This window comes from Gossypium arboreum, chromosome 12 (genome assembly GCF_025698485.1).
Source record: "Gossypium arboreum isolate Shixiya-1 chromosome 12, ASM2569848v2, whole genome shotgun sequence".
Classification (NCBI taxonomy): domain Eukaryota; kingdom Viridiplantae; phylum Streptophyta; class Magnoliopsida; order Malvales; family Malvaceae; genus Gossypium; species Gossypium arboreum.
The window spans coordinates 51,879,471-51,905,016 of record NC_069081.1 but is presented as its reverse complement, the minus strand read 5'-3'; the positions used below and the strand labels follow the sequence as shown (position 1 = coordinate 51,905,016).

Here is a 25,546-nt window from a genome sequence, read left to right as displayed (position 1 = left end):
GTCATAGGCTTTTCTCAAATCACCGGCATTTCATCTGCTAGGCTCGAGGCCCGATATCATTTCACCGGCTTTATAGCCTGCTAGGCTCGAAAGCCCGAATAGTATCTTACCGACATTATAGTCTACTAAGCTCAAAGGCCCGAATAATCAAATCAACAAGTTCCATATAACATATTCATATCAATTGAGTACTAACATCATTTGAACGTATATATAATTATACATCTCAAACACTTTTCTTTCATCTCATTTTCACACTTAACATTTGATAGCTTATGCATAACATTTCACTCACATTCATTTCAAACTTGTCATTCGATTATAAAAGCACATTGCATATTTACCAACATGTTATACTTGCCATTAGGCCATATAAGCATGATACAATACACTATCATTTCATCTTTAACATTCGGCTAAACCCTTATCTTACAAGGAACACCGAATTCACATAACATATCATTTCACCGGCATTACGGCAGCTAGGCACGAAGGCCCGATTACACATCACCGGCATGAAGCCTGCTAGGCACGAAGGCCCAAATACACATCACCAAGGCATGAAGCACGCTAGGCACGAAGGCGAATACACATCACAAGACGAAGCACGCTAGGCACGAAGGCGAATATAATACCAAAGACTAGGCTGCGGGATTTATCCGGATATAATACTAGCACGAAGCTCATGGATTTAACCGGATATTTTACCAGCACGAAGCCTGCGGGTCTTTAAGCCCGGATACACATCAAATATCATGCATATTTAATTATATATTAACACATCTCATTCAACATATCACATTTCCATTTCACCATTCAAACTTAACGCATAGTGACCATTCGACTATAAGTCATATGCATAAATTATTTATCCTGCAACTTAGTTCAAGTAGAACCAAAAGGTCACGATTCATCTAATATATACATATTGCTCACTGATTCGCACACAACCTTTCAAATTAGCAATTATAAGATGGTTCAGCAGATAGCCCATCCTTATCGATAATTTACGATGCTTTTACCCTTACTCACATATATGTCATAGGCATTTTTACCTATGCTTCTCAATTCACATTCATGATTCAATCCCAATCGATTTAACATGCCTAAGTACATATCGCATACCTGAATAATTTACTTTACGAAACGAATCCACATATCGTATTAGCCCATAGTCTTATAGCACCACACTTTTAATGGTTTACCTCATCGAAGTTCACATTTAATCACTTTAGTGCCAAGCCATATTCGGCTATCACAAAGGACTAATAATAATAATTTTATACACATCATGGTTTCCTTTAGGTATTTAATAATCACAAATCGTGATATCTCCACCAACACATATACGGCATAGTTTATTCATTGTAACACTCATTTAGTGCATCAAATTTCCAAATCCAATTCAACTTAAGCATAATAGCCATAATCGGCTTATAGCCTTAAATCATTACATATTCGGCACATTAACTAAATAAAATTTACATTCCCTTTACCATATTAATTTAACTCTTGGGCATATAAAAAGGAATCAAGCTTAAACACTTAAGAACTTACCTCGAATGTTGCCGAATGATTACAACGGCTATTCGATTACTTTCTCTTTTCTGTTATCCGAATTTTCCCCTCTATGCTCTTGAGCTTAAAATTTAAAGATTTTAAAGTAGTCATTATTCGACTATTCAAGCATCACTTTCAAAATATAATATATATATATATATTCAACTTTCACACCTACTGATCATAGTAAGCTTATAAGAAATCAATAAGCAACTCATTAACAATTTTTTGTCAATGTTTACCACATAATCATAATTTCACTGCAAGCTGTCTTCCTGAGCAATAGTCACTAAATCATTTATAACTGGAGCTACGAAACTCCAAATTAAGTTCCGTTAATTTTATCTGAAAATAGACCCATATATATTTTACCCATAAAATTTTCAGGATTTTTGGTTTGGCCAATCAATACCAGATTTTTCTTAAAGTTTCCCTTATTTCACTGTTTGACTAATCTGACCACTCTTCACTACGAATCAAATTTCTCATTGTACAAAATTCAAAATATGTTCTTGTCTATTTCATTTGAAACTAGACTCATTAAGGAGTCTAAGCATATAAAATTCATCTTATAAAATTTTTTTTAAAATTTATAATGATTTTATAAAAACATAACAGAGGATCTAGAAGTCATTCTGACCTTGTCCCACATCACTTCAAATATCTCATCATCGGCAATTATTTTGCTTACACAGTTTCTTTTATAAGAAACTAGACTCATTAAGCTTTAATTACATAATTTATTCAGCTTCTAAATCATCTCCCACAATTTATGGTGATTTTCCAAAATCACATTACTGCTGCTGTCCCAAGCAGATTTATTACCAATTCACTCTTTCACACATACCTTACATGCATGTTATTTAAACATGCATATCACAAATCAATCATCACACACCTATAACTTCACTTAAGCATAATCTTCCTTTCATCATTTTAAAGCACAACATTACTCAATATTATCCAAGTTCACATTCGGCCATAATACACACAACATGTTAGCCGATTTTTCCCCTTAGCGTCTAAGGCACATGCATGCTCATTTGCTTGGCTCAACTTCATCTATTCTCCATTTTTCATCAACAGATCATGAAACAACAACCATTTCTCTCATTTCCATTCATGACCGAATGCTCACAACACAACCAAATATCAAAAATATGCTTCATGGGTTAAGGTAGAAACAAGAAAAACCCATGAACATCAAAATAGAAGCAAAGCACCATGAACTTACCTTGGATTTTCTTCCCCAAGTGACCCAACATTCAAGAGCTCTTTTCCTCTCCTTTCTCTTCCATTTTCGGCTACCATGAACAAGGATGGACAAAACTTTTCCTTCACTTCCTTTTGTTACTCTTATTATTCTAATTACCCAACAATTTATGACACAAAATGGCATATAATATTTGTGCCATACTCATGCCATAATTTCAATAAAAATTTGCACATGTTGTCTACCACCAACATGATGGTTGGCCACTACATGTAAAATGGGAGGTTTGACATGCAAATCCTCCTATTTTACACTACAAATTATTTGGCCACTACAATTTGGCCTATAGCATTTTCAGAAATTTTCACATAGGTCCTATTTCATAATTTTACTCTCAAATGACAAAATCAAAGCATGAAATTTCCACACATGCACTTTCGCATATAATAAACACAGAATATAACATTTAATTATTTTTGTGACTCGGTTTTGTGATCCTAAAACCACTTTCTAACTAGGGCCAAATTAGGGCTGTCACAAGATCTCTTGCTCAAAACTCGAGCTTCTCTCTTAGCTTGTTTCCTTTCATTATTGAGCTCCTCGGCCTTCTTGGCCCGATCAGCTAATGCAGCAAACTCTCGTATCTCAAGGATCCCAATTAACAACTTGGTTTCCTCATTCAGACCTTCCTCGAAGCGTTTACACATTTCTGACTCTGTTTGAACCCATTCAGTCGCATACCGACTTTGTCTTACAAACTCCCCTTTCATATTCCGATACAGTCTTATTTCCTTGTTTGAATTCCAGGAACTCCTTTCGCTTCGAATCCAAGAACCTTTGACTGATGTATTTCTTCTTAAACTCCGCTTGGAAAAATGCCTAAGTAATGTTTTCTTTTGGTACCACTGAAGATATGGTCTTCCACCAGTGGTATGCAGTTTCCTTTAGAAGAGATACAACACACTTTAATCACTCCTCAGGTGTGCAAGATAATTCGTCCAACACTCGTGTAGTGTTCTAGAGCCAGAACTCAGCTTATTCAGTATCATCATCAATCTTAGCTCTAAATTCCTCAACCCCATACTTTCTAAGCTTGTCTACAGGGGCTTTACCAATTCTTACAGGAGCCATAACTCGTGGCACTCCCTCCTCTAGTCGGTTAGGGGCTGGGGGAGGTCATGGTATGTTGGGGCAATTTCTCAAATAATCCTCAAACCACTCGTCTATCACATCAAAGAAGGAGACTCTAGCCTCTTCTCGACCTTCAGACATAGGCCTTCTACTACTAGTAGAAATAGCTCGTTGTAGGAAGCTGGAGCGTGGCTCTCGGCTCCCTTGGACTCATCTTGTGCTTGATTGGAAGGCATTTACTATATTCAAAGATAATTAAACAGTCAGGAGATGTCACACTATCAACGTTCATATAATGGCATGTATAGCTAAACTCGATGCACTCTACGGTAGTCCTAGAACCGACTAAATCGTAGCTTTGATACCACTAGATGTAACACCCCTTACCCGTATCAGAGATCGGGACCAGGTACGAGGCGTCACCAGGCATGTACTCGAACATTTTCGAGAAATACGGGTTATAAAATTCCATTCCAATTTGAAACAAATCAAACAACATTTTAGTGTCCCTATTATGGGCCTACGAGGCCCAAAACATACATTGAAAATGGTTCGGGACTAAACTGATAAAATAAGAAAATCTTAAGAAAATTTCTAGGTTAATGTCTCACACGCTCGTGTGAAGACAATGCACATGCTCGTGTGCTTTAGGACATGCCCATGTCCCCTACCTGTGTGGAATTAATTGAATTTATTTCCTATTTTGAACCTACAGTGGTTTTCACATGACCGAGCACACGCCCGTGTCCCTAGCCCGTGTCACTCACACGGCCTAGACACGCCCGTGTGATCGCCCGTGTCCAAGAACTTGGACATTCTGTTTATGACGTCAACATGCATTTAGGGGCACACGGCCAAGACACACGCCTATGTGCTAGGCCGTGCCCTCTACACGATTGAGACACACAGCCGTGTCTCTACCCGTGTGTTTACTACCATGCATTCTGACTTAAAATTTTTAGGTGCAGGGAACACACGGCAATATCACAAGCCCATGGGGCGATCCGTGTGTCACACACGGCCAAGACACATGCCTGTGTATCTACCCGTGTGGACCTTGTTAGGCTATTTTCCAAGCCTTTGGTCACCCTCTAACGTTCATATCCATTTATAATTGTCAATAACACTTAACATGGTCTAATTATACTCTTAAATGACCTTAATATACCTTATTGCATGTAAACCTCATCTCATCGGTTTTATACATGCCTAGTTATCCCTTTTTATATTAAGGATTTCTATGACTGGTAACTCATTTAAGCTTGGCTCATTGTCTTAACTCATTGCCCAATTGTGGCCTAACCACCTCATATGATTTGGTCATATTACATATGACTAATTGTAACACACCATATTTAATCATCACAAGAACATTGGAACATAATCACGCACAATTTGGTAGGTCATAACCTACACCAAAATGAGCCAATTTCCATGGCCATATACAAGTGAACATATATACTTTTATAAGCCTTCATGTTGCTAATCAAATGACACTTATAACAAAATAACAAAAGCCCTATACATGCCATTGAACAAAAAAAAAAGTATCTATATACCAAAGCTAGACAAGCTGATAGTGTGTTGATTCTCCAATCGTCTTCTTCTCCAATCTTCTTCCAACCTCTACGAGTCCTCGAGCTCTGTAAGACAGGGGAAAAGAGAGGGGTAAGCATTCACATGCTTAGTGAGCCAGAATAACCGGAAAGTAAACTTACCGATTAGTTAGTATACATCCATATTAGGCAATGAAACCAACAAGCATGAATTAGTTTACCCTATCACATGCACTCAATTAACAAGTTAGTCTCATAACAATACGTCATATAAATTTGTCTTAGATGAACTCATCATTCAACATTTTTATTTTTATATCTCATGTTAATCCCATTGAGTTTCTCAGAAGTCTCGATGGATTATCCATTTACCGTCAAGTCATAAGAGCGATCATCTCAAGTACGTACTCTTGCGAACCTAACATCTTACAGCAGGATTACTAGTCCAGGCTAAATCCCCCATAATATCAGTTCATAGGGTGATGTCAGGATTACCAGTCTAGGCTAAATCCCTTGTAACGACAAACACCCGTAATGAGCTCGAATCTAAATTACCAGTCCAGGCTAAATTCAAACCCTAGTCGGATTACCCGTTCGGGCTAAATCCATTATGCACACATATTCTTCGGGAGGCTCGATCACTCATGGAACACCTGTCTAGGCTAGATACTTTCTATATTTGAGATCAACAGATTACCCGTCTGGGCTAAATCCTTTTTCTGCAACACATGCAGGATCTCAAGTCATGTAAGCCATGGTTTATCCATCGAATTTCCCTTTTTACTTCAACAGGGACATTTATTCTCATATCATTATTATTAACATATTTCATGGATTTTCATGCCATCAATATAACCAATTATCATACATTCATAACGCATGCAATTAGGCATATTAATAGTTTCTTTAAAGTTATTCAAACTTACCTGGTATTCGTTTCGGTTCTACATTTCGGTTATTCCGAAACCTTTCGTTTCCCTCGATCGACCTCCAGAATTTGTTCCTCGAGGTCTATAATAATAAAAATGAATTATTAATACCTCACATTATACTTTTCAAGTCTAACTTTCACCCCCAGGCAAAATGACCGTTTTGCCCTAACCTTTCACATTATTTACGATTTAGTTCCTAAGCTCCTATGATGAAATGAATGAATTTTATACATTACCCAAGCCTAGCCGAATGTTCTTTTCTCTTATGGCAGCCCACATTTTTCCATTATTTCACATTTCTACCACATATTTTACACCTTTTGTAAAAAGGTCCTTTTAGGGGTTTTTCATGAAAATCACCTACAAAAATATGTTGAACACATATCCAACTTCTATATTCCTCCATAAAACATCAAAGAATAAACATGTCACACATGGGTCACTTTGCAAACATAAAATCTAACTCAAAATATGGGTAGGAATGGAGAGAGTAAGCTACCGGGATTTTAAAAATACAAAGAACATTAAAAACGGGGCTTGAGAGCACTTACCATTGAGCTTGAAAATGTTGAAAACCCTAGATATGGAGGGCTTGAGAAATTTGGCTGGATGAGGGAGAAGAATGGCTGATTTTTGCCTTCATTTTCCCATTTTATTTCATTAATTAGCCAAATGACCAAAATGCCCTTAAGCCCTTTCTTTAAAATTTTATCCATACATGCCCATTTTTGTCCAAAAACTTAGAAATTGGGTAAATTTATCCTTAGGGACTTCTAATTAATAATGTAAAGCAATTTCATGCAAATTTCTTCTAGAATCCAAGTTTTTCACTTTATTCAATTTGGTCCTTATTTTCTAATTGGACACCTTACTCATAGAATTTCCTCATGAAACTTTAAGACATGCATATTTTCATATTCTAGACCTTATAATATTCATAAAACAAAATTTTAACTTCGGATTTGTATTCTCGAAACCACTGTTTCGACTAGGCCCTATTTCGGGATGTTACAATTATCCACCCAATTGATGCTTTTGATGTATTGGTTTTAGATTATTATGCAAGAGTTGTTCTTTGAATATGGTAAGTTGTAAATAAGAGGAAATTGGTACGAATGATGAGGGTTTTTATGTAAATTGGGTTTTCTCCAAAGGTATTGTACGCCTATTTTAGTTGGATATCAAGTTAGTTACTTACTAATGAGATAGTTAGAATGGAACGAAGGGTTGGACCAGAAATATAAAATATCAAATTTTCATATACAGCTGTAAACCATTTTTATTAAGGTAGTCTTGAAAGTTTAAGACACATACTAGTTTCCAATAAGGGCTTAGGTTATTTATATAGATACTCAGGTTAGAAAATTGGGAGTTTTTCTTCTTCCTTCCTCAAGAAGTATTGTTACCTAAATCTTAAAGAACTTACAATATTTCTCTTTCTTTCAAGATGGAGTTATAGATCTAAATCTTCATCAGTGGTTACTTCATGACAAGGTAAGATTTATGACTTTGCCTGTTATATTATGAAAGAGTAAGTCTATTGGATCTAGTAAACCAGTAAGAATAAGATATAATGTCTTGCTTTGGGGATTTCCAACATTATAAATAATGGAAAAATGAGGGTATGAATAGATCTGATGGGTTTTTATGTTTTGAAGCAGTAGTTGTTGCTAAATTGCATGGTGAAAGTCTGGATCTAGAATTTAGAGCTTTTGTAGGTAGGAATCATGTGAGTCTCTATACTGACTCTTTCATGTATATTGTCCATACAAGATACTTCTGTGGTAGTTAATCGAACTATGAAATAGAAACTAGAAATGCATAGTTGGAATATTTGTAGAGGTTGCATGTATAGTTCGTATGAGATTGACAAGTTAAGTATGTGAAGTTTGAGTATGACTGTATGGCACACCTGAAATGCATGTAATGTAGTGTATGATTAGTGACTAAGTGTTGAGTCTTAAGTGATGTCAATATATGAAGAGTCTGTCAAGTAAGTTTGTGTTTGTTCACCGCGGTGGAATCTAAAAGGGTCCGTCAGGATTAAAAACACGATCTCCGATATGAATAGTGAAGGATAAGCCCATGGTCATGAAACATTTCAAAATGAACTAAAGGACAATGATTACCTAATAAGGCTCCCTACGTGTCCCAGGATGATGATGGGCAAACCTCACATAACGTGAGTTTGTATAAATCCATATTGTAAACACGTCAGGAAATGATTGTCTATGTGGTGCATTGTAAAAGGAACGCCTTTGTGGCAAATCATGAAAGGATAGCCTCTATGGCGAACCCTGCAATAATAGCCTTTGTGGCGTATTAGGTTTGTGGCGGAATATGAAAGTAATATCTTTGTGGCAGAATATGAAAGAAATGCTTTTGTGGAAAATTCTGTAAAGGAACGCCTTCGTGGCACACTCTTAAGAACTGCCCTTGTGGCAAATAATGAATCAATGGTCTGTGTGGTAAATCTTGGCATGACGACCTTTGTGGCAAAAACCTGAAAGAACTACGTACATGGCAACGTCTAAAAACAATGCCCTCATGATGTATCCTAGTGAAGCTCGCAATGGAAAAACCTAAAGGAATGATTCTCGGTGGATTTTGTATTAAATTACTTTGGCATGTTTAGCATGGCTTGTAAGTGTGATTAGAAAGATCAGTAAGGCATAATGTCTCTATGGGCTAAGATAAGATGTTATACAAAGCCATGATTTGAGTAAGAATGATGAAGTAATGAGATATAGAAAAAGTGATGGTAAACGTAAAAGTAGCGTATTTTGATTAAGGATTTTTCTAACCGTGTATCAGAAGGAATATACCTATCATGTAGAGATGATCAGGCATGGATTGTAGATCGACGACTTGAAGTTACATACACAAGAGTGACGGTGATTCGGTCGTATGGATCTTTGTAAAGGGAACCTGTAAAGACTTATGAAAGATCAGATTGAAAGAGGTAAGTGGCGTATCGAAGATGTTGATGGGTAAGAAATGAGCTCTGAGCAGGGTATAGTATCTGACTTGTAAATGAGAATAGAAATTAAGTATTTGTTAGTGACTAAGTTGAAGCTTTAGAATGATATAATCATCTAATTAAGTTATCAATTGAGATGTACAGAAATGACATAGGTAAATGATGTTTTCCTCACTAAGTTCTTACGAACTTATTTGGGTGTATGTCTTGTTTTAGGCAAATTGATTTGAGTCTGCGCCAGGAGGGACGATGATGGGGCTACGCCCAATGAGTGACATATTTAGCTGTTATGTATACAGAACGTGTTGACAGCGTATTCAAAATCCAAGTTGTCATTAAGAATCTCATACCTTGAGGTGCTTATAATAGAATAGGATTTCAAATTAAATATTGTTGTAATCTAATTATCTCGCATCGTAGTATTATTTACTCATTATATTTACTTATGTATTTTGGTTTGAGATTTTGTGGTTAAGCAAGTTGTCTTTATCTCTAACTTGTATAAGTAAATTAAGCTTGTGTTTGTATTTGTCTAGTAATACCTAAAATTCGGATCTAGGTGATCAAATCAGGTTAAGGATGTTACAAGTTAATTTAATTAAGTTAATTAATTAAATAAACAATATTTATTTGGGGAAATAGAAAAAAAAATATTGGGTTGAATTAAATTATTAAGTGTTAGGCCAAAAGTGTAAGAAACATATATAATTTGACCCAATACATGAGAAGTCCAAATTCCCCTCACATGGGGCAACAACCCTAGAAATATTTACTAGGGTGTTCGCCCCCTCCTACTCTAGTTAAAGTAGGAGTGTGTATTCTCTTTATAAATATTAGAGTTACCGTTATTCTGCTATCAAAAAGTTAGAATTTATTAACTAAAAATAAATTTTATTTTTTAAGAATTACGATATTTGTCACTTTTTCATAGAGAGAACTTACTTTCCTATTGAAAGTAAGTAAATCATTTTTAATATGATATTTAGTCCGTGTTGCTCGAGTCCACACTCGGTACAATTTGTAGTACGAGAATAATGAAGAAGCTTGATTGATTGATTATGTAACGGCCCGCTTTTAGGCTTAGTCAGAACAATGGTTTTGAGACCACTGATCCGAGGGCGAAGAAATTATTTTTAATATTATTTTATGTGTTGTGGCATGTTTATATGAGAGTACGAAAATTTTGGTGAATTAATTTTAGCGATTTCATGCTTAATTGTGAAAAAGGACTAAATCGCATAAAGTGCAAAAGTCTTAATTTCATAGCTAAGGGTTTTAAATTGCTAGTATCATAAATTGGGAGTCTTTAAAAGGCAAATAGACCCTAGAATAGTGCTTGGCCAGCCATGAGACAATGAAGTCAAAATTAGGTGAGGTTTTGGTGACCTATTTTGACTAGGTATAATATTTAAAATAAAAACAAAAGGCTTCATCTTTTATTTATTCTCTTCCACCGAAAATAGCAGCCATTAGAGGGGTTTTTGAAGCTTGAAATTTCAGCCACTTAGTCTCTCTACAAGTGATCTTGATGGTTTTTCTTAATGATTTTTGTACTTTTAGAACCCTTGTAGCATGAGCTTTCAAATAAGAGGACTACTTTGCAAAATGGTTAAAAGTCTAGGGTTTTACCATGAGAGTGTTCATGTTGTTTTCTGAAATTTTATGGAAGAAAATGAATCATGGTTGTGAAATAAACAGCTTTCGTGAAGCAGTTTTTATGGAAACCTTAACTAAGGACCATTTTTGTATAAGTTGTAAAATAGTTGATAAATGTGTGAAATAATGAGAATTGTGGGCTGTTCCTAGTATGAAAAGTATTCAACTAGGCTTGATTTGTGATATCCCAAATTAGGTCCTAAACGGAATAGTTGTTTCGAAACCACAATTCTAAAGTAGAAAAATTTATTCCGATTAATTTTTATAATTTATTGAGTGATTAGATGCATGTTTTTGAATATCGATAGAAAATTTCATGAATTGCATGTCTAATTTGCCTATTAGGACTTAATTGCAAAAGTTGATAAATATGAGTTTTTAAAGGATTTAATTGAAGAGCATAATTGAAGTAGAGGTCCTTAAATGGTAATTATACCATTAGGTTTTCATTGACAAAAGTGGACATACATAGGTAGAAATAACCAAAGTTTTTAATGAAGGGTATTTTAGTCATTTCGTAATTAAAAGATTAAAAAAAAGGAAAAAGATGGCAAAATATGTCCATCTTCTTCATTAGGACGAAATTTCAAGGGTTCTCCATAGCTAGGGTTTGTTTCAAGCTTCCAAGCTCCATAGTAAGTGATTCCAAGCCCCGTTTTAAATGTTCTTTACGTTTTTTGAGTCCCAACAACTTGATTTAGCTTATTCTAGCAATAATTTAACCTAGGGTTTATATTTGGAAAAATACCCATAGGTGAAATGTGTTTATTTTTATGTTTTATGGTATAATATGAGGCTTTAAATTGTGTTAAACAACTTTTTCTAAACGATTTTATGTGAAAACGAGTAAAATGACATAATCGGTAAAAATACCTAATGTTTATAACTACATGTTAGAGTGAGAATTTGATGTTGCTATAGAAGGGAAAAATGATCAGAATGTCATAAACATAATAAAATAGGATGAGGTTTAATTTTTGAGCTTTGGGGCAAAAGTGTAAATATGCAAAAGTTTAGGGGCAAAATCGTAATTTTTCCAAAGTTAGAGTTAAGGACTATTTTGATAAATTTGAGTATTAAATCAGCTAAATGTGTTATTTTAGACCAAGAAAGACATGGAATCGACCTTGATCGGGGAAAGGAAAAGATTGTGGACTAAATTGCAAAATTTCTTTATTTTGTACCGAGGTAAGTTCAGATGTAAATGTAGTAACATAATTGTCATTTTAAGTAATTTAATATTATTTATATGACATGATGATTAATATCATGAAATATTATGTTTTGTGGTTATTATTGAGTAATATGCAAATTATGTGCACTACTTGTTAAATATGAATTGCTACCGAGTATCGGTTTTGATATTCCGTAGAAGACGGCAAAGATGTGTGATCGAGGAAAAATCCTGTTTGAACCTTGGGAATAGATTAGAATACAAGTAACATGTCACTAAGATATTTGAGTTCTGAACTCGTTGAGTTGAGTCCGAGTTCACTTATGGATGCGAACGCCCGAGCTCGTTGCGTTGAGTCCGAGTTCACTTATGGGTGGGTTACATGGTAGCTTGGCTACATAATTTCTGAAGGCTATTGAGTTTGTTTAGCTGTAGGTATGGCACCCATGTACATGAAATCTGTGTATTCGAATCATATTCTGATGTGTTCAACGAGTAAATCTTAAGTGGATAAGGTGAGTACCTAAAACGAAGGTGACATGTTGGTAAGTGTGGTGAATGAGAAAATTTGTACAGGTATGTACTTAACCCTCGGGTTGAGACTTCAATATAACAATAATATGGTAGGATCATGAATGAGAAATATGATATGAATGCTTTGGTGATATTATGCAAATGTAGATTTCGTATTATTGCATGGTTATGTTACTTGATATTTACATGTGAACTTACTAAGCAATTATGCTTACTCCCTCCTCTCTATTCTTTGTAGTTTTGTCAAGCCGGCTAGGAGATCGGGAACGGTCGGAGGCGCGCTCACACTATCAACAAACTATTTCGATATAATGACTTGTATATTTTGGGAATAGGGCATGTATAGCATTATAATAATTTTGTGTATATAATCTTATGATATGGCTCATGGATGGCATGGAAATGTTTGAGAATGATTAGCTATTGGAGTGGCTAATCAAGATTATATTTGATAACACGTATGCTTTATGTGCTAACTAATCTATGGAAATCCATAAAATGGTGAAATTGGCTATAAAATGTAATCACACAAAGAAGAAGGGCGTGAGTTTGAAAAATCACTAAAAATATTAGAGATAGAATTAGATGATGAATAAAATATGGAATTGAATCTTAATCTTAATGAATCTATTTTCATGTGGAAGAAACAAAATAGGTAAAATAGTTGTATTTTATGAGATATTTACGTTTTGGTGAAACAGGGTCAGAGCGATTTCTAGATTCCCTGTTTTGACTTTAGAAATTCATCATAAATTGTGTAAAAATAATTAAGACTCATACTTTATATGTATAGATTCCTTATTGAGTCTATTTTTAAAAGAAACAAACAACATGGTTATTGGATCTCTGTACATTAAGAAATTTGATTTGTAATGCACAGGGGTTAGAGTAGCCAAACCCTGAAATAGGGGAGGCTCTAACTAATAAACTGTACTAATTGGATCTACCAAAAATTATAGAAAAAAATTATTAAGTAGATATATGAGTCTAGTTTTAGGGAAAATTTACGGAATTTGATTTCGAGTTTCGTAACTCGAGATATGATTTTTTGAGCGACTGTGACGCAGATGGACAGTTTACTACGAGAATTGTTTGAACTTGTTTAAATGCTAAAATAAGTTTAGTAATGCCTCATACTCGACTCCGACGATGGTATCGGGTAAGGGGGCATTATAGGATTAATGAGAAAATGTGATAAAAATTGATTTTCGGACTTAGGGGTAAAATGGTCATTTTGTGAAAGTCTAGGGACAAAACGGTCAATTTGCCCAATTATGAATTTTCGAGTGTCTAGATTAATCTGCTGATGAAATGAATAATTTTCTACCAGTTTAGATCAAGAATTACAAAATCCGGGCCTACAACGGGAAAAAGCAAAACAAGTAGACTAAGCTGAACTAGTCGTCTACATTTTATATACCGAGGTAAGTTGTTTGTAAATAATACAACTACATTGTTATTATATGTGTTTGAATTGATATAGCATAAATTGCTTGTTTGTAGAAATGATTATGTATGATGAATATTGAGATAGTAGAACTCCCGGTTGAACTTTAGGAAATAAATCGGATATTCATGCCATGACATTCGGGTTATTTGTGTGCTAGTGTAAGACATGTCTGGGACATGCATCGGCCACATTATGAGAGCCAGTGTAAGACCATGTCTGGGACATGGCATCAGCATTGAGACGAGAGCTAGTGTAAGACATGTCTGGGACATGCATCGGCCTCGCGATGTAAGCTAGTGTAAGACATGTCTAGGACATGGTGTCGACACGTATAGAGGTGTCAGTGTAAGACCATGTCTGGTACATGGCATCAAAACAAATATGTGAGAGCTAGTGTAAGACCATGTCTGGGACATAGCATCAGCCTCGATTTTGATAGTTAGTGTAAGACCATGTCTAGGACATGACATCGACTTGATGGATGAGCCAGTGTAAGACCATGTCTGGGACATGGCATCGGCATCATACCCTATGTTTGAGGTTTAATGAATATCCGATAGCATTCCAAATGGTTCAACGGTGAGAGAGTTATAGGTTAAGTTAAATGAGGAAAGTATAACCATGTTGTGAGTGGTACAGGTACCTATTTGAAATGTATGAGATGTGAGCTCTATATATATGCTATGTGAATTGTATTGGATAGTGATGAGTAAGTTGTGCTTATGCCTACTTTTGTACTATGAGCATGATGAGGAATGGTAAAGTTGTTGTTATATTTATTTGCATGAAACTTACTAAGCTTTATGCTTACTCCCCCTCCTTTCCATTTTCTTATAGTGCCGCCTAATTAGCTCAAGGACCATCGGACGTCAGAGGCATTGATCACACTATCACCCGCAGCACTTGGTATAGTTAGATCTTTTATTTTGATTATGGCATGTATAGGACCCTGACTTTTGAGTTTTGTCATTGTTAATTGGTCAAATGTGTTAGATTACTTTAGCATTTGATTCATTTTGTATAAGGCCATGGAAAATGGCTAATATTGAAAGTTATTATCTGAACGCAAGCTAGTCTTTCATGAATGTAAAATTGTTGGCATGGTTGAATATATGTGATGTATATAAATCTTAACTATGATTACTTGGTTGAAAAATCATATTAAGTTAATCTTTGATATGCTGGTTGATGTTAGATTGTGTTTCAGGGTGGCAAAGGCTTGGTAGATAGCCTTATATTGTCTATACGGGTAGACACACGAGCGTGTCTAGGACGTGTGTGACACACGGTCAGCCCTATGGGCATGTTGTTCGGCCGTGTGTCTCAGTCGTGTAGAGGACACGGCCTCTCGCCACGGACATGTGCCTTGGTCGTGTGCCCTAAATTGGATGCTGATGTCAGAAACAGAATGTCAAGGTTTTTAGACACGGGCTAAGACACGGGCATGTCATGGTCGTATAAGAGACACGGGCAATAGACACGAGCATATGTCAGGCCGTGTGAAAACCCCTGTAGGTTCGAATTTAGGATTTAACTCACACGGGGGACTTTGTTAATAATTTACTTGATTTGCAAGACTTCGTTGAACAGCTTACAATATAGTTGTTTTTCGCATACTTACCGGGAGGGTAAGAACTATGCTGATGCTCTCGCTAAAAAAAAGCTCATATGAATGAAACTAGGAGTTTATATGATAGTCTTGTTTATTTTGACCCGTCCTGTTGTTGAGACCGACAGATATCGTCTTCCTCTAGATCAAACCTTTTAATTGAATAAAGGCTCTTATTAACCAAAAAAAAAAAAAAGTTTTGTTCAGCCCAATAACGAATTGTTAGAAAATATAAACAAATATGACATCTGTTCTCAAGATGACTGTACATGGTAAAAAGAATCCAAATTTAGAAGTACATTAGAAAAGTTTGAACTTTAAATCACTTGAGCTCCATTCTGACAGTACATTTGACGAGAGAGGAAGGAATCCGAATTGGAAAGAAAATACCAGCTTCCTTAATCAACCCAATACCATCATTAATGGCGTCATTGCGATGATTTAGGTTCAAGACCTGGATTCCCATCTTAAAATATCATCCTACAAGGAAAAACATATCGACGTCTCTTTATCCAAGCTCAGTAAAAAGAAAAAAAATGACAAAAAAGCATGATAATTATACGCCACATCCCAAACAGAGTCTTGTTCAACACCATCTTTGTTACAGTCAACATGCTAATGGCTTCCACTCGCTTCTCTCTCTCCCGCTCAATTAATCTCATCCTAAAACGCCACCCTTTTTCTTCTTCTCCCCGTTTTGCCCCCAAGGCTTTGCTTAAATCCTACCCTTGTCCTCTCTGGTCCTCTTCTTTCTCCTTCTGCCTCCAGACCTTGCATCACTCTATTTCTCCTTATCTCTCTTCCTCTTCCTCTTCATTTTCTTCTTGTTCTTCTCTTTCTCCTCCTTCATTGGCTTCCTCAGTTACCGTCGATGATAGCATCGGCTCCAATCCTCTCCTGCAAGATTTCGACTTTCCACCTTTTGATATTGTTGAAGCCAAACATGTTAGGCCTGGGATTCGTTCCTTGTTGAAGAAACTCGTATGTCGTTTTTATCTTTTGGGCTGTTTTCATTTCCGGGTTTTGAGGGGTTTTTTTTTTACCTTCTTCTAGGGTTCGATAGTGAGTTTTCCCTTTGCTAGATCATTCGCTGGTTTTAGTCCTTGTTTGAGAATTCAAAATTTTGGTTGCCTTGATTTTTCATTTGTTCGAGTTTTTAAAATTTGAAACTTTTTTATGCTCTAGCATCTGGGGTTTCTGGATTATTTGTGTTTGATTTGATATATTTGTGTTGGTTGAGTAGGAGAGTGATTTGGATGAATTGGAGAAGACATTGGAGCCGTCATGGCCAAAGTTGGTGGAGCCATTGGAAAAGATTGTTGATCGGTTGACTGTTGTGTGGGGAATGGTTAATCATCTTAAGGCTGTTAACGATTCAGCTGAGCTTCGTGCTAACATTGAAGAAGTCCAGGTACATTGTTGTTTCTTTATGTTATATGATTGCAAGCAGTCAGATATGTAACATGCAGTATGTATATGTAAAAACTAATAATGTAATGTTTATGCTTGAATTGCCATCTTCAAAATATTTGGCATCAATCTTTTAGACATCTAATAACTATCTCATTCTTGTCTTAGATTAAACCATGAATTTTTTATTATTATATTGGCATAAATCTTATTAGAATTAGCATACAGCATGATATACTAGGGAGGGAGTTAATTTTTATTGGTTGAATCAGAAATTGTGGTTTTCCTATTGGCTTTGAAGCAATTAGGTTTGGCAGTTGTTCAGTTTGATCCTAGTATTTTGTAGAAATTAATTAAATATGCATCGGTGCATTATTCCACAGTCTCATTTAAGCAAACTTCTTGTCCTTACTATGTTTAGTTTTTCCTTACAGCCTGAAAAAGTGAAGTTCCAACTAAGATTGGGACAAAGTAAACCCATCTATAATGCCTTCAAGGCGATTAAAGAATCTCCTGATTGGCAATTGTTGAGTGAAGCCCGCAAACTTATTGTAGGTGGTAAGTATATGTTCCCTTTTCGTTTTGGTGCCTTAATTCAACGCTAGAACCATTACTCAATACTGAGTGCACAGTCTATTAGTTGGCTTGCTATAGCAGATATTAGGATGAGCATTCTGTTATAAGAACAAAACAAAACAAAATTGCTGATATGAAAGTGTTCTCATTACAACATGCTTCTTCCATTCCTTTTAGTTTCTGTGAGTGTTTGACCTGATATCTCTTTTGTTTTATTGTGTGTATTCAGCCCAGATAAAGGAAGCTGTTCTTAATGGTGTTTCACTTGAAGATGATAAAAGAGAACAGTTCAACAAAATTGAACAAGTACAATATAGTAGTTATGAATTTGAAGTAAAATGAATGTGGCATATTACACTTCTTTTGAAGTCTCAACTTCTGTGAAAAGTAAAATGAGGGGAAAGTAATTGTTCAAGTTTCCTTTGAAGTTCTTGGTGTCTGGTTTCTTCTTGTAACCATATAAACATTTATGCTCAATTGTATCATGTTCATCCCTTTTGGCTATTCTTTTCTATTTACAGTGAGCTAATTTGCAGGAATTGGAGGTTGTCTCACAAATTTAGTGAGAATGTTTTGGATGCCACAAAGAAGTTTGAAAAGCTGATAACTGATAAGAAAGAAATTGATGGTTTGCCTGCAACTGCTCTTGGGCTAGCTGCTCAAACAGCAGTGTCCAAGGTATTCTTTTCCAAATTTCAGCATGTGTTTGCATTTATTAATGGTCTCTCATTGTCAAGTCTTGTGCAGTTTCTGTTTTCTGTCATGTAATATATGTTCTCTCTCTGTACTCGCCTAGGGGCATGAAAATGCAACTGCTGAGAATGGACCATGGATGATTACATTGGATGCTCCAAGTTTTATTTCTGTTGTGCTACATGCTCGTAATCGTGCCTTGCGTGAGGAAGTCTACCGTGCTTATATAACCCGGGCATCAAGTGGTGATTTGGATAATACACCAATCATCAACCAGATATTGAAACTTCGGTTGGAAAAGGCTAAGCTTCTCAATTACAATAATTATGCTGAGGTATGAATCCAGAGTGTCTGCTAGACTGCATCCTTTTCATAGGCTGACTAAAGCATATTTGATCAGGTAAGCATGGCAACAAAGATGGCGAGTGTTGATAAAGCTGAGGAACTATTAGAAAAGCTTCGTAGTGCTTCATGGGATGCTGCTGTCCAAGGTATTATGCTAAACTTAGTTTCTTTTTGGTTGAAAAGATTGTCAATTTTTCGATCTCTGTTTTGTCATATGAATCTTTTTCCTCAGTACTTGTCTGTTTGATTAAAAGGACTCTAATTTATGTATGAAACGTTTTTCTTTCATTTTCCTTTTATAGTTTAAAGTTCACTTCTGAACTTGTACATGCTGTTTTTGTTGTTAGGAATACATTAATATGCTAGCTTATTTTGAATGAAACTGCACCTACAACAATTAATTTCATGGTGGCTTGCGTTACCTACTCTCTGATTTGATATGTTAATTCACCTTAATGCCGCATTCAAGTTCGTGGTGTACTCGGGAAGTTTGCTTTTTCTTTGATGCAATTTTAGAACTTGATTTCCTCAAGCCAACATGTCTTGCTTTCCCTATTTATCCTAAACAGTTCCTGTTTGATATTTTCATTATTACTGCAAGCTTTTATAGACAAAAGATAGATGGAAAGAGATTTTAGTATACAATTCTTTCTGCTCCTTGCAGATGTTGAAGAACTAAAAAGTTACTCCAAAAGTCAAGGTGCTTCAGAAGCTGATAGTTTGAGCCATTGGGACATAAGCTTCTGGGGTGAGAGGCTTCGTGAGTCAAAATATGACATCAATGAGGTTGACTCTCTCACTCTTCTCTATTTCCTAGTTAAAAATCATGCCTTCAGGACGTCCTTATGTGATAAAACATGTCTTTCCTGATGAAAATATCATACAGGAAGAACTCCGGCCATATTTCTCATTTTCAAAGGTTATGGATGGCCTTTTCAACCTTGCTAAGATACTTTTTGGGATTGATATTGAGCCAGCTGATGGTCTAGCTCCTGTAAGTATTTCTTGCTTCCTCTACACATTTCTTCACTGCCTATCTCATGGAATATTAATTTTACATCCTAATGAGTTTTGTTATTATAATTATTATTTTTGAAGGTTTGGAACAAAGATGTGCGTTTCTACTGTGTTAAAGATTCTTCAGGTAGCACAATTGCCTACTTTTATTTTGATCCATACTCTCGTCCATCAGAGAAAAGGGAAGGTGCATGGATGGATGAGGTTGTTTCTCTAAGTCGAGTACTGTCCCGTAATGGTACCACAGCAAGGTTACCTGTTGCTCACATGGTGTGCAATCAAACACCACCAGTTGGGGACAAGCCAAGCCTCATGACATTCCGTGAAGTAAGTTGAATATATTAGTTCTAAGTATGATGCTAATGCTAGTAAATTCTTGTATTCTGATTCCTGAATGATCATACGTGCAAACTGAGGTCCAGAAGCCTAGAGCTTTCCCCATCTGCAGCCTCTTTCAATTCCTTTCCTCTTGTAGTATTGCTTCTGATCTTATCCCTAAAAACCATTATTTTAGCCGCCTAAGCAAGTTGCTTTTATCATTAATATATCAGTTAAAGCAGTCTCATGTAAATCACATTCATGTTAAAGTAATGAGGTGATAATCCTTGAGCACATACAATCATAGCCAGTGGTTTTCTACTGTTAGCATATTTAAACAACATGCCTTCCTAGTAGGCTTGATGCGTGAATGCATCTATTTAGAACTTATTACAATTAAAAGCATGGCTCTAGTACACTCTTTTAAATAAATGTACCCATTAAGGAAATATGCATGTGTGCTAGACTACCTGGTTCTATGGGAGCCTAATCTTCTATAATATTATTGTTTAAACAAAGGCCAAGACTAGCCAAGTCTGAGAGGATGAACTATTATATTTTTAGCTAACCTCAGATCTTTCTTCCAAATATTTTGGCTTTATTCCATCCTATACTGCCCGCATGTGTGGTTTTTATGGATTAAGATAGGATATGCTTTTATCCTAACATGTTTTACTGATTATTGTAGCAATAATGGCTCTTTTGGATGTTCAAAGTGGCTGCTAAAATTTTCCCAGATTTCTTCTCAGGTTGAGACTGTTTTCCATGAATTTGGCCATGCACTTCAGCATATGCTGACCAAGCAAGATGAAGGTCTAGTTGCTGGCATTCGGGGTGTTGAGTGGGATGCTGTTGAGTTGCCTTCCCAATTCATGGAAAATTGGTGTTACCACAGGTTAACATCTCCAACCACCAAATTATCATCTTTGGGATTGCTTCAGTGTTCAGACTAAATTCCCTTTTTCTTGCTAAAAGAAATAAATTAGATGTACTTGCACGTGGAAAATATGCTAACAAGGCCCTACATAATAAATTTCTATTCTATGTATGGCTATGTAAAGTAGCCCAATACTTATGGTATGTTATATGGTCTCTTGTTTGTGGTTTCTGGATTTTTATAACTCTTTAATCTTTTTACTACACTGTTTCTGGTCTATCTTGTTGCATCTTATCATAATATTACAATGTGACAACAACTGGTTAGGAGAAGATATGGCAATTTGATCCTTATGGCTGTGAAGCTTGAGCTCTGTTCTCATTATTTTGTTGCCTGGGAATGGACTAACATCAAATTTTCTACATTCTATAACTAGTTTGTCTAAATATGTTTCACATGCCCATATGTTTGGGATCTCCATTGGTATCATGTGTATTTCATCTTCCAATCAATTATATCTTTCAATAAGTAGATTTTTTTTTTTTTTTTTTGCTGCAGGGATACATTGATGAGCATTGCAAAACATTATCAAACCGGGGAGAGCCTCCCTGAAGAGGTATACTTGAAGCTCCTTGCTGCAAGGACTTTCCATGCTGGTTCTCTAAGTCTTTACCAGGTCAGTTGAACTCGTTCTGCCCCTGTTTCATTTTGGTATATATATTTTTATGTGGAAACAATGTGTTTCCTGAGTGCTTCTTGTGGTACTGAGACCTGCACCTTAATATATGGTATGATACCTTGTAAGGGTTCATTAGCTCCATGTTCCTCTCATCTTCCTTCCTTTTCCTCGTTTTTCCTTTTGTTCTTACCTATCTTTCCTTCTATCCCTTCTCTTACCTCCATGTTGGGTTCATTTTGTATGTTCTCCTTTAGTATTAACTGTTATAGCTAAAAAGGCTTGTATTTGGGCTGTAGAAAAAGAAAAGGACTACTTTGTAATGATATTGAAACATCTTGTCTGAACCATCTGTTTTTTATGCATTAAGGCCGGTACTGTTATGTCCATGAAAATCACATAGTATTACAGAAATGTGTAGCATAAGATGATTTTAATGGACACAATGGGTATATTTTATTGTAACTTGTGTTTACTACCTTTTGTCACTCCGTGCAATGTTTCTTGTAAGCTCTCTAACTCTTCTAAGTTGTTTTCTTCTAATGAAAGGAGACTAATTTTTGGAGAAGTTGATCTGTGGTTGCTCTAGTAGTTTGATCCTTTCTATCTTTTTTCTTTTTCCAGATTCGATTTGCTTGCTTGGATTTGGAACTACATACAAAATACATACCAGATGGGTCAGAATCTGTTTATGATGTTGATCAGAGAGTTTCCAGAATAACACAAGTGATCCCTCCATTGCCAGAAGATAGATTTCTAAGTGGTTTCAACCATATCTTTGCAGGTTTAATTCTACTTCTTCCAGCCCGACCCCCCTCTGCCCCCTTATGTACTTTTTAGTACTATTGTTTTGGTGCAGACTTCACCAAGGAGATTTTTGACTTGATAGCCTTTGTGAATGCCAGGTGGATATGCTGCTGGATACTATAGTTACAAGGTAAAATTCTTATCTTTTTTCTAGTCTCTTTCTTAGAAAACTACTGTGGAACGTGTTTTAGATGTTTGTGGCTGGAACTAGCTACAACGATCTGATTATCACCAATCTGAGAAAGATTGTATAGGTAACTAATGATCCTCCTCTGTTTGCTACTCCTTTTCCTTCTCTTTTTTCCTCTGTAGCCTGCATTTTCAGTCTATCTTGTATCAAGTATTTGTCTGCTAAGTTCTTGTGATGTTTTAACGGATTCTGGGCATGGTTTGGATCCTTGTTATACCTTTTCTTTCCTTTTCCTTTGCCCATAGCTATGTGGTTTGAAATTCAAAATGCTATTTTTCAGTGGGCAGAAGTGTTGTCTGCAGATGCTTTCTCAGCATTTGAGGATGCTGTATTAGAAGACAGCAAGGTATGGTGGTTAAAAAGGCTACTCGTAATTGGTTTCTACAATATTTTGTTCTCTTTTATATATTTTCCTGTTCGAATGTGTACATAAAGTAGATCAAAATCTTACCAATTTTTATGGCTTTGCTTACATTTGGAGAGCCGTGGGTCCTAATAAAATATTCAACAATATGTTCATTTCTCTATAAAAGCTTCATTGAATGTGGATACTCGTCTATAATGCTGATTTTGTTGCATACAGAAACTCTGCTTCAAGAGTCACTGCTTGCTAAATCAAATTTCTGGTCCTGTTTTTGTTAGTACTTGAGTCATGATGCATTGATTGTTTTCCTACAGGCTGTTAAAGAAATCGGCCACAAGTTCCGTGAGACTGTTCTTGCTCTTGGAGGTGGAAAGGCACCATTAGAGGTTAGTGTATGCGAATTGTATATTCACATTCCTAATTCTGAAAATTTTTAATCATATTCCGTTTCTTTTACTTTCTCAGCAACTTTCTAATGGAAGAATACACCAAGTTTTGATCTTTACTCTTATCGCCATTAAAGTACTCGTTAGGCACTGAAACTTGTAATGTAGACCCTAGAAGCGCTTCCTCATTGAATCTGCTTAACATGTTTAATGTTGCATGTCCAGGTGTTTGTGGAGTTCCGTGGACGTGAACCTTCACCCGAGGCATTGCTCAGGCATAATGGGTTATTACCAGTCACAGCCTGCACATAAGCTGCTTTTTGAGTTGCCATTCAGGGTTTTGCCAAAGGGAACATGGAAGCAAGTTTTACAGGTCATTCAATTTGCTATTATACACCATGTTTATGTTCAGTTCAGCTCTTCAATACTTTGCTAGTTATTGCCCTCAAAAGAAAAGAAAAAGAAAACACAATCCTTCTAGGTTTAAGTTCATGTGGGATAGTGCTTTAGAGATGCCTGAAAACCTTAAAAGGACATATATATAGTCTGAAATTTTCTTTGGTTTGGTGTTCTCTTTTTGTCATCACTTCACATGAAAATGGAGATTCAGATCTTATTCTTCGATCCAAAAAAAAAAAAAAGGAATCATGTACAATCAAGTCAAATGTTGGGGTGCAGCTTCTAATTGTAATATGCTAAGAAAATGTGAAGCAAAATAGATGGTGAAAACTTAATATTCATCAAAGATTTGATGGGATTAATGTTAAGATATGTATAATATTAAGGATGTTTATCATTGTTTTAGACTTGTAGAATATATTTTTTTTTTTCTACTTTGGTAATTTTTTTTCCCAATTTGGTACCTAAATTATCAATTGTTTCTACTTTTTGTTCATTTTGTAATGGATGTTAAAAGAAATTGTTGGACAACTTTGATCAATGGAAAAGCATCACTTGACATGTTTTGGCCAATGAAAAGTTATCATGCAATAATTAGGTTCAAATAAAATATTGCATTTAAATTAAAATTAAAAATTATAATATTAAATATTTAAAACATTTTAACTTTGATTCACCATGGATTGAAATTGATTGACTATTGATTGGCATTGATTGTTCATGTCGTGTTATTAGAAAATGATGTCTTTTTTAATATTATATATTATATTAATTAAAAATATGTAAAGGATAATATATAATATATAAAAAATTTAAAAAAGTTCAAAAAATTTTATATAAAATCTTAGAATATATAATTATAAATTTTAAAAGGCAATAATATGTAAAAGATTTGAATAATTTTATAAAAATTAAAAAGGTATTTTAGTTTCAAATAATTCCAAAAAAGAAAAACTTAATATAAATACAATTTTAAAATTTATATATTTTAGAATTTTATAAAAAATATTTTAAACTTTTAAAAATTTTCAATTTCTTTTAACATTATTACAATTTTTACTTTTTTGTAATAACAATATTCATTTCAACTAATTTCTTTTCAATTATCTTTTTTTATAAATTTTATTTTATAATTTATATGTTATTTTTTCTAAATACTATATATATATTTCTAGATTTTTTATATATTTATTTGTTTTTTACATAAATATGCCACGTTACGTTTCATGATTGATTATAAAAAAAAATTTAGCATTTGTAAAAAAATGAACTAAAAAATATAAAAGATGCATACTTTAGATATCAAATTGAAAATTAAATATACTTTAAATACAAATTGAGATTAAAAAATTTAATTATTAAAGTGGGAAAACGAATATATTTTAAAGGTGAAATCGTAAATAAAATAAATAAAGATGAGAATTTAGAAGAAGAAGCTGAAGCAGTGATCGGCAGCTGTGAATCCTACCTTGAGATGAGGTTATGTCTCTCATTAACTTCAACCAAACAAATTTGTGGGTTGAGATAGGTTTTATAGTTTGTTTTAAGAAAAAAAACAATATACCAACTGCTGTTAAAATTGGCAAAAGTGAAGTGGTTTTATGTAAAACTGTCATTTTAAAGAAAATAGAGAAGACAAGGACGACAAAGATGGAAGTAAATCCTACAGTAATTTTATTAAAGTTTTGTCGGA

At 35.0% G+C, this 25,546-nt stretch overlaps 1 protein-coding gene across 1 annotated transcript; it reads left to right on the top strand.

Annotated features, from left to right (window-relative positions):
• Nucleotides 1-16,028: 16,028 nt before the first annotated feature.
• Nucleotides 16,029-24,432, top strand: LOC108479987 (probable cytosolic oligopeptidase A). Its single transcript, XM_017782871.2, has 17 exons — nucleotides 16,029-16,776; nucleotides 17,039-17,206; nucleotides 17,640-17,763; nucleotides 18,011-18,087; nucleotides 18,307-18,459; nucleotides 18,578-18,808; nucleotides 18,875-18,965; nucleotides 19,484-19,605; nucleotides 19,706-19,813; nucleotides 19,918-20,163; nucleotides 20,904-21,049; nucleotides 21,590-21,707; nucleotides 22,332-22,491; nucleotides 22,613-22,644; nucleotides 22,985-23,050; nucleotides 23,383-23,454; nucleotides 23,680-24,432. Exons 1-17 carry the CDS (start codon nucleotides 16,345-16,347, stop codon nucleotides 23,764-23,766), a joined length of 2,433 nt encoding a protein of 810 aa, XP_017638360.1. The 5' UTR covers nucleotides 16,029-16,344; the 3' UTR covers nucleotides 23,767-24,432.
• Nucleotides 24,433-25,546: the final 1,114 nt, after the last annotated feature.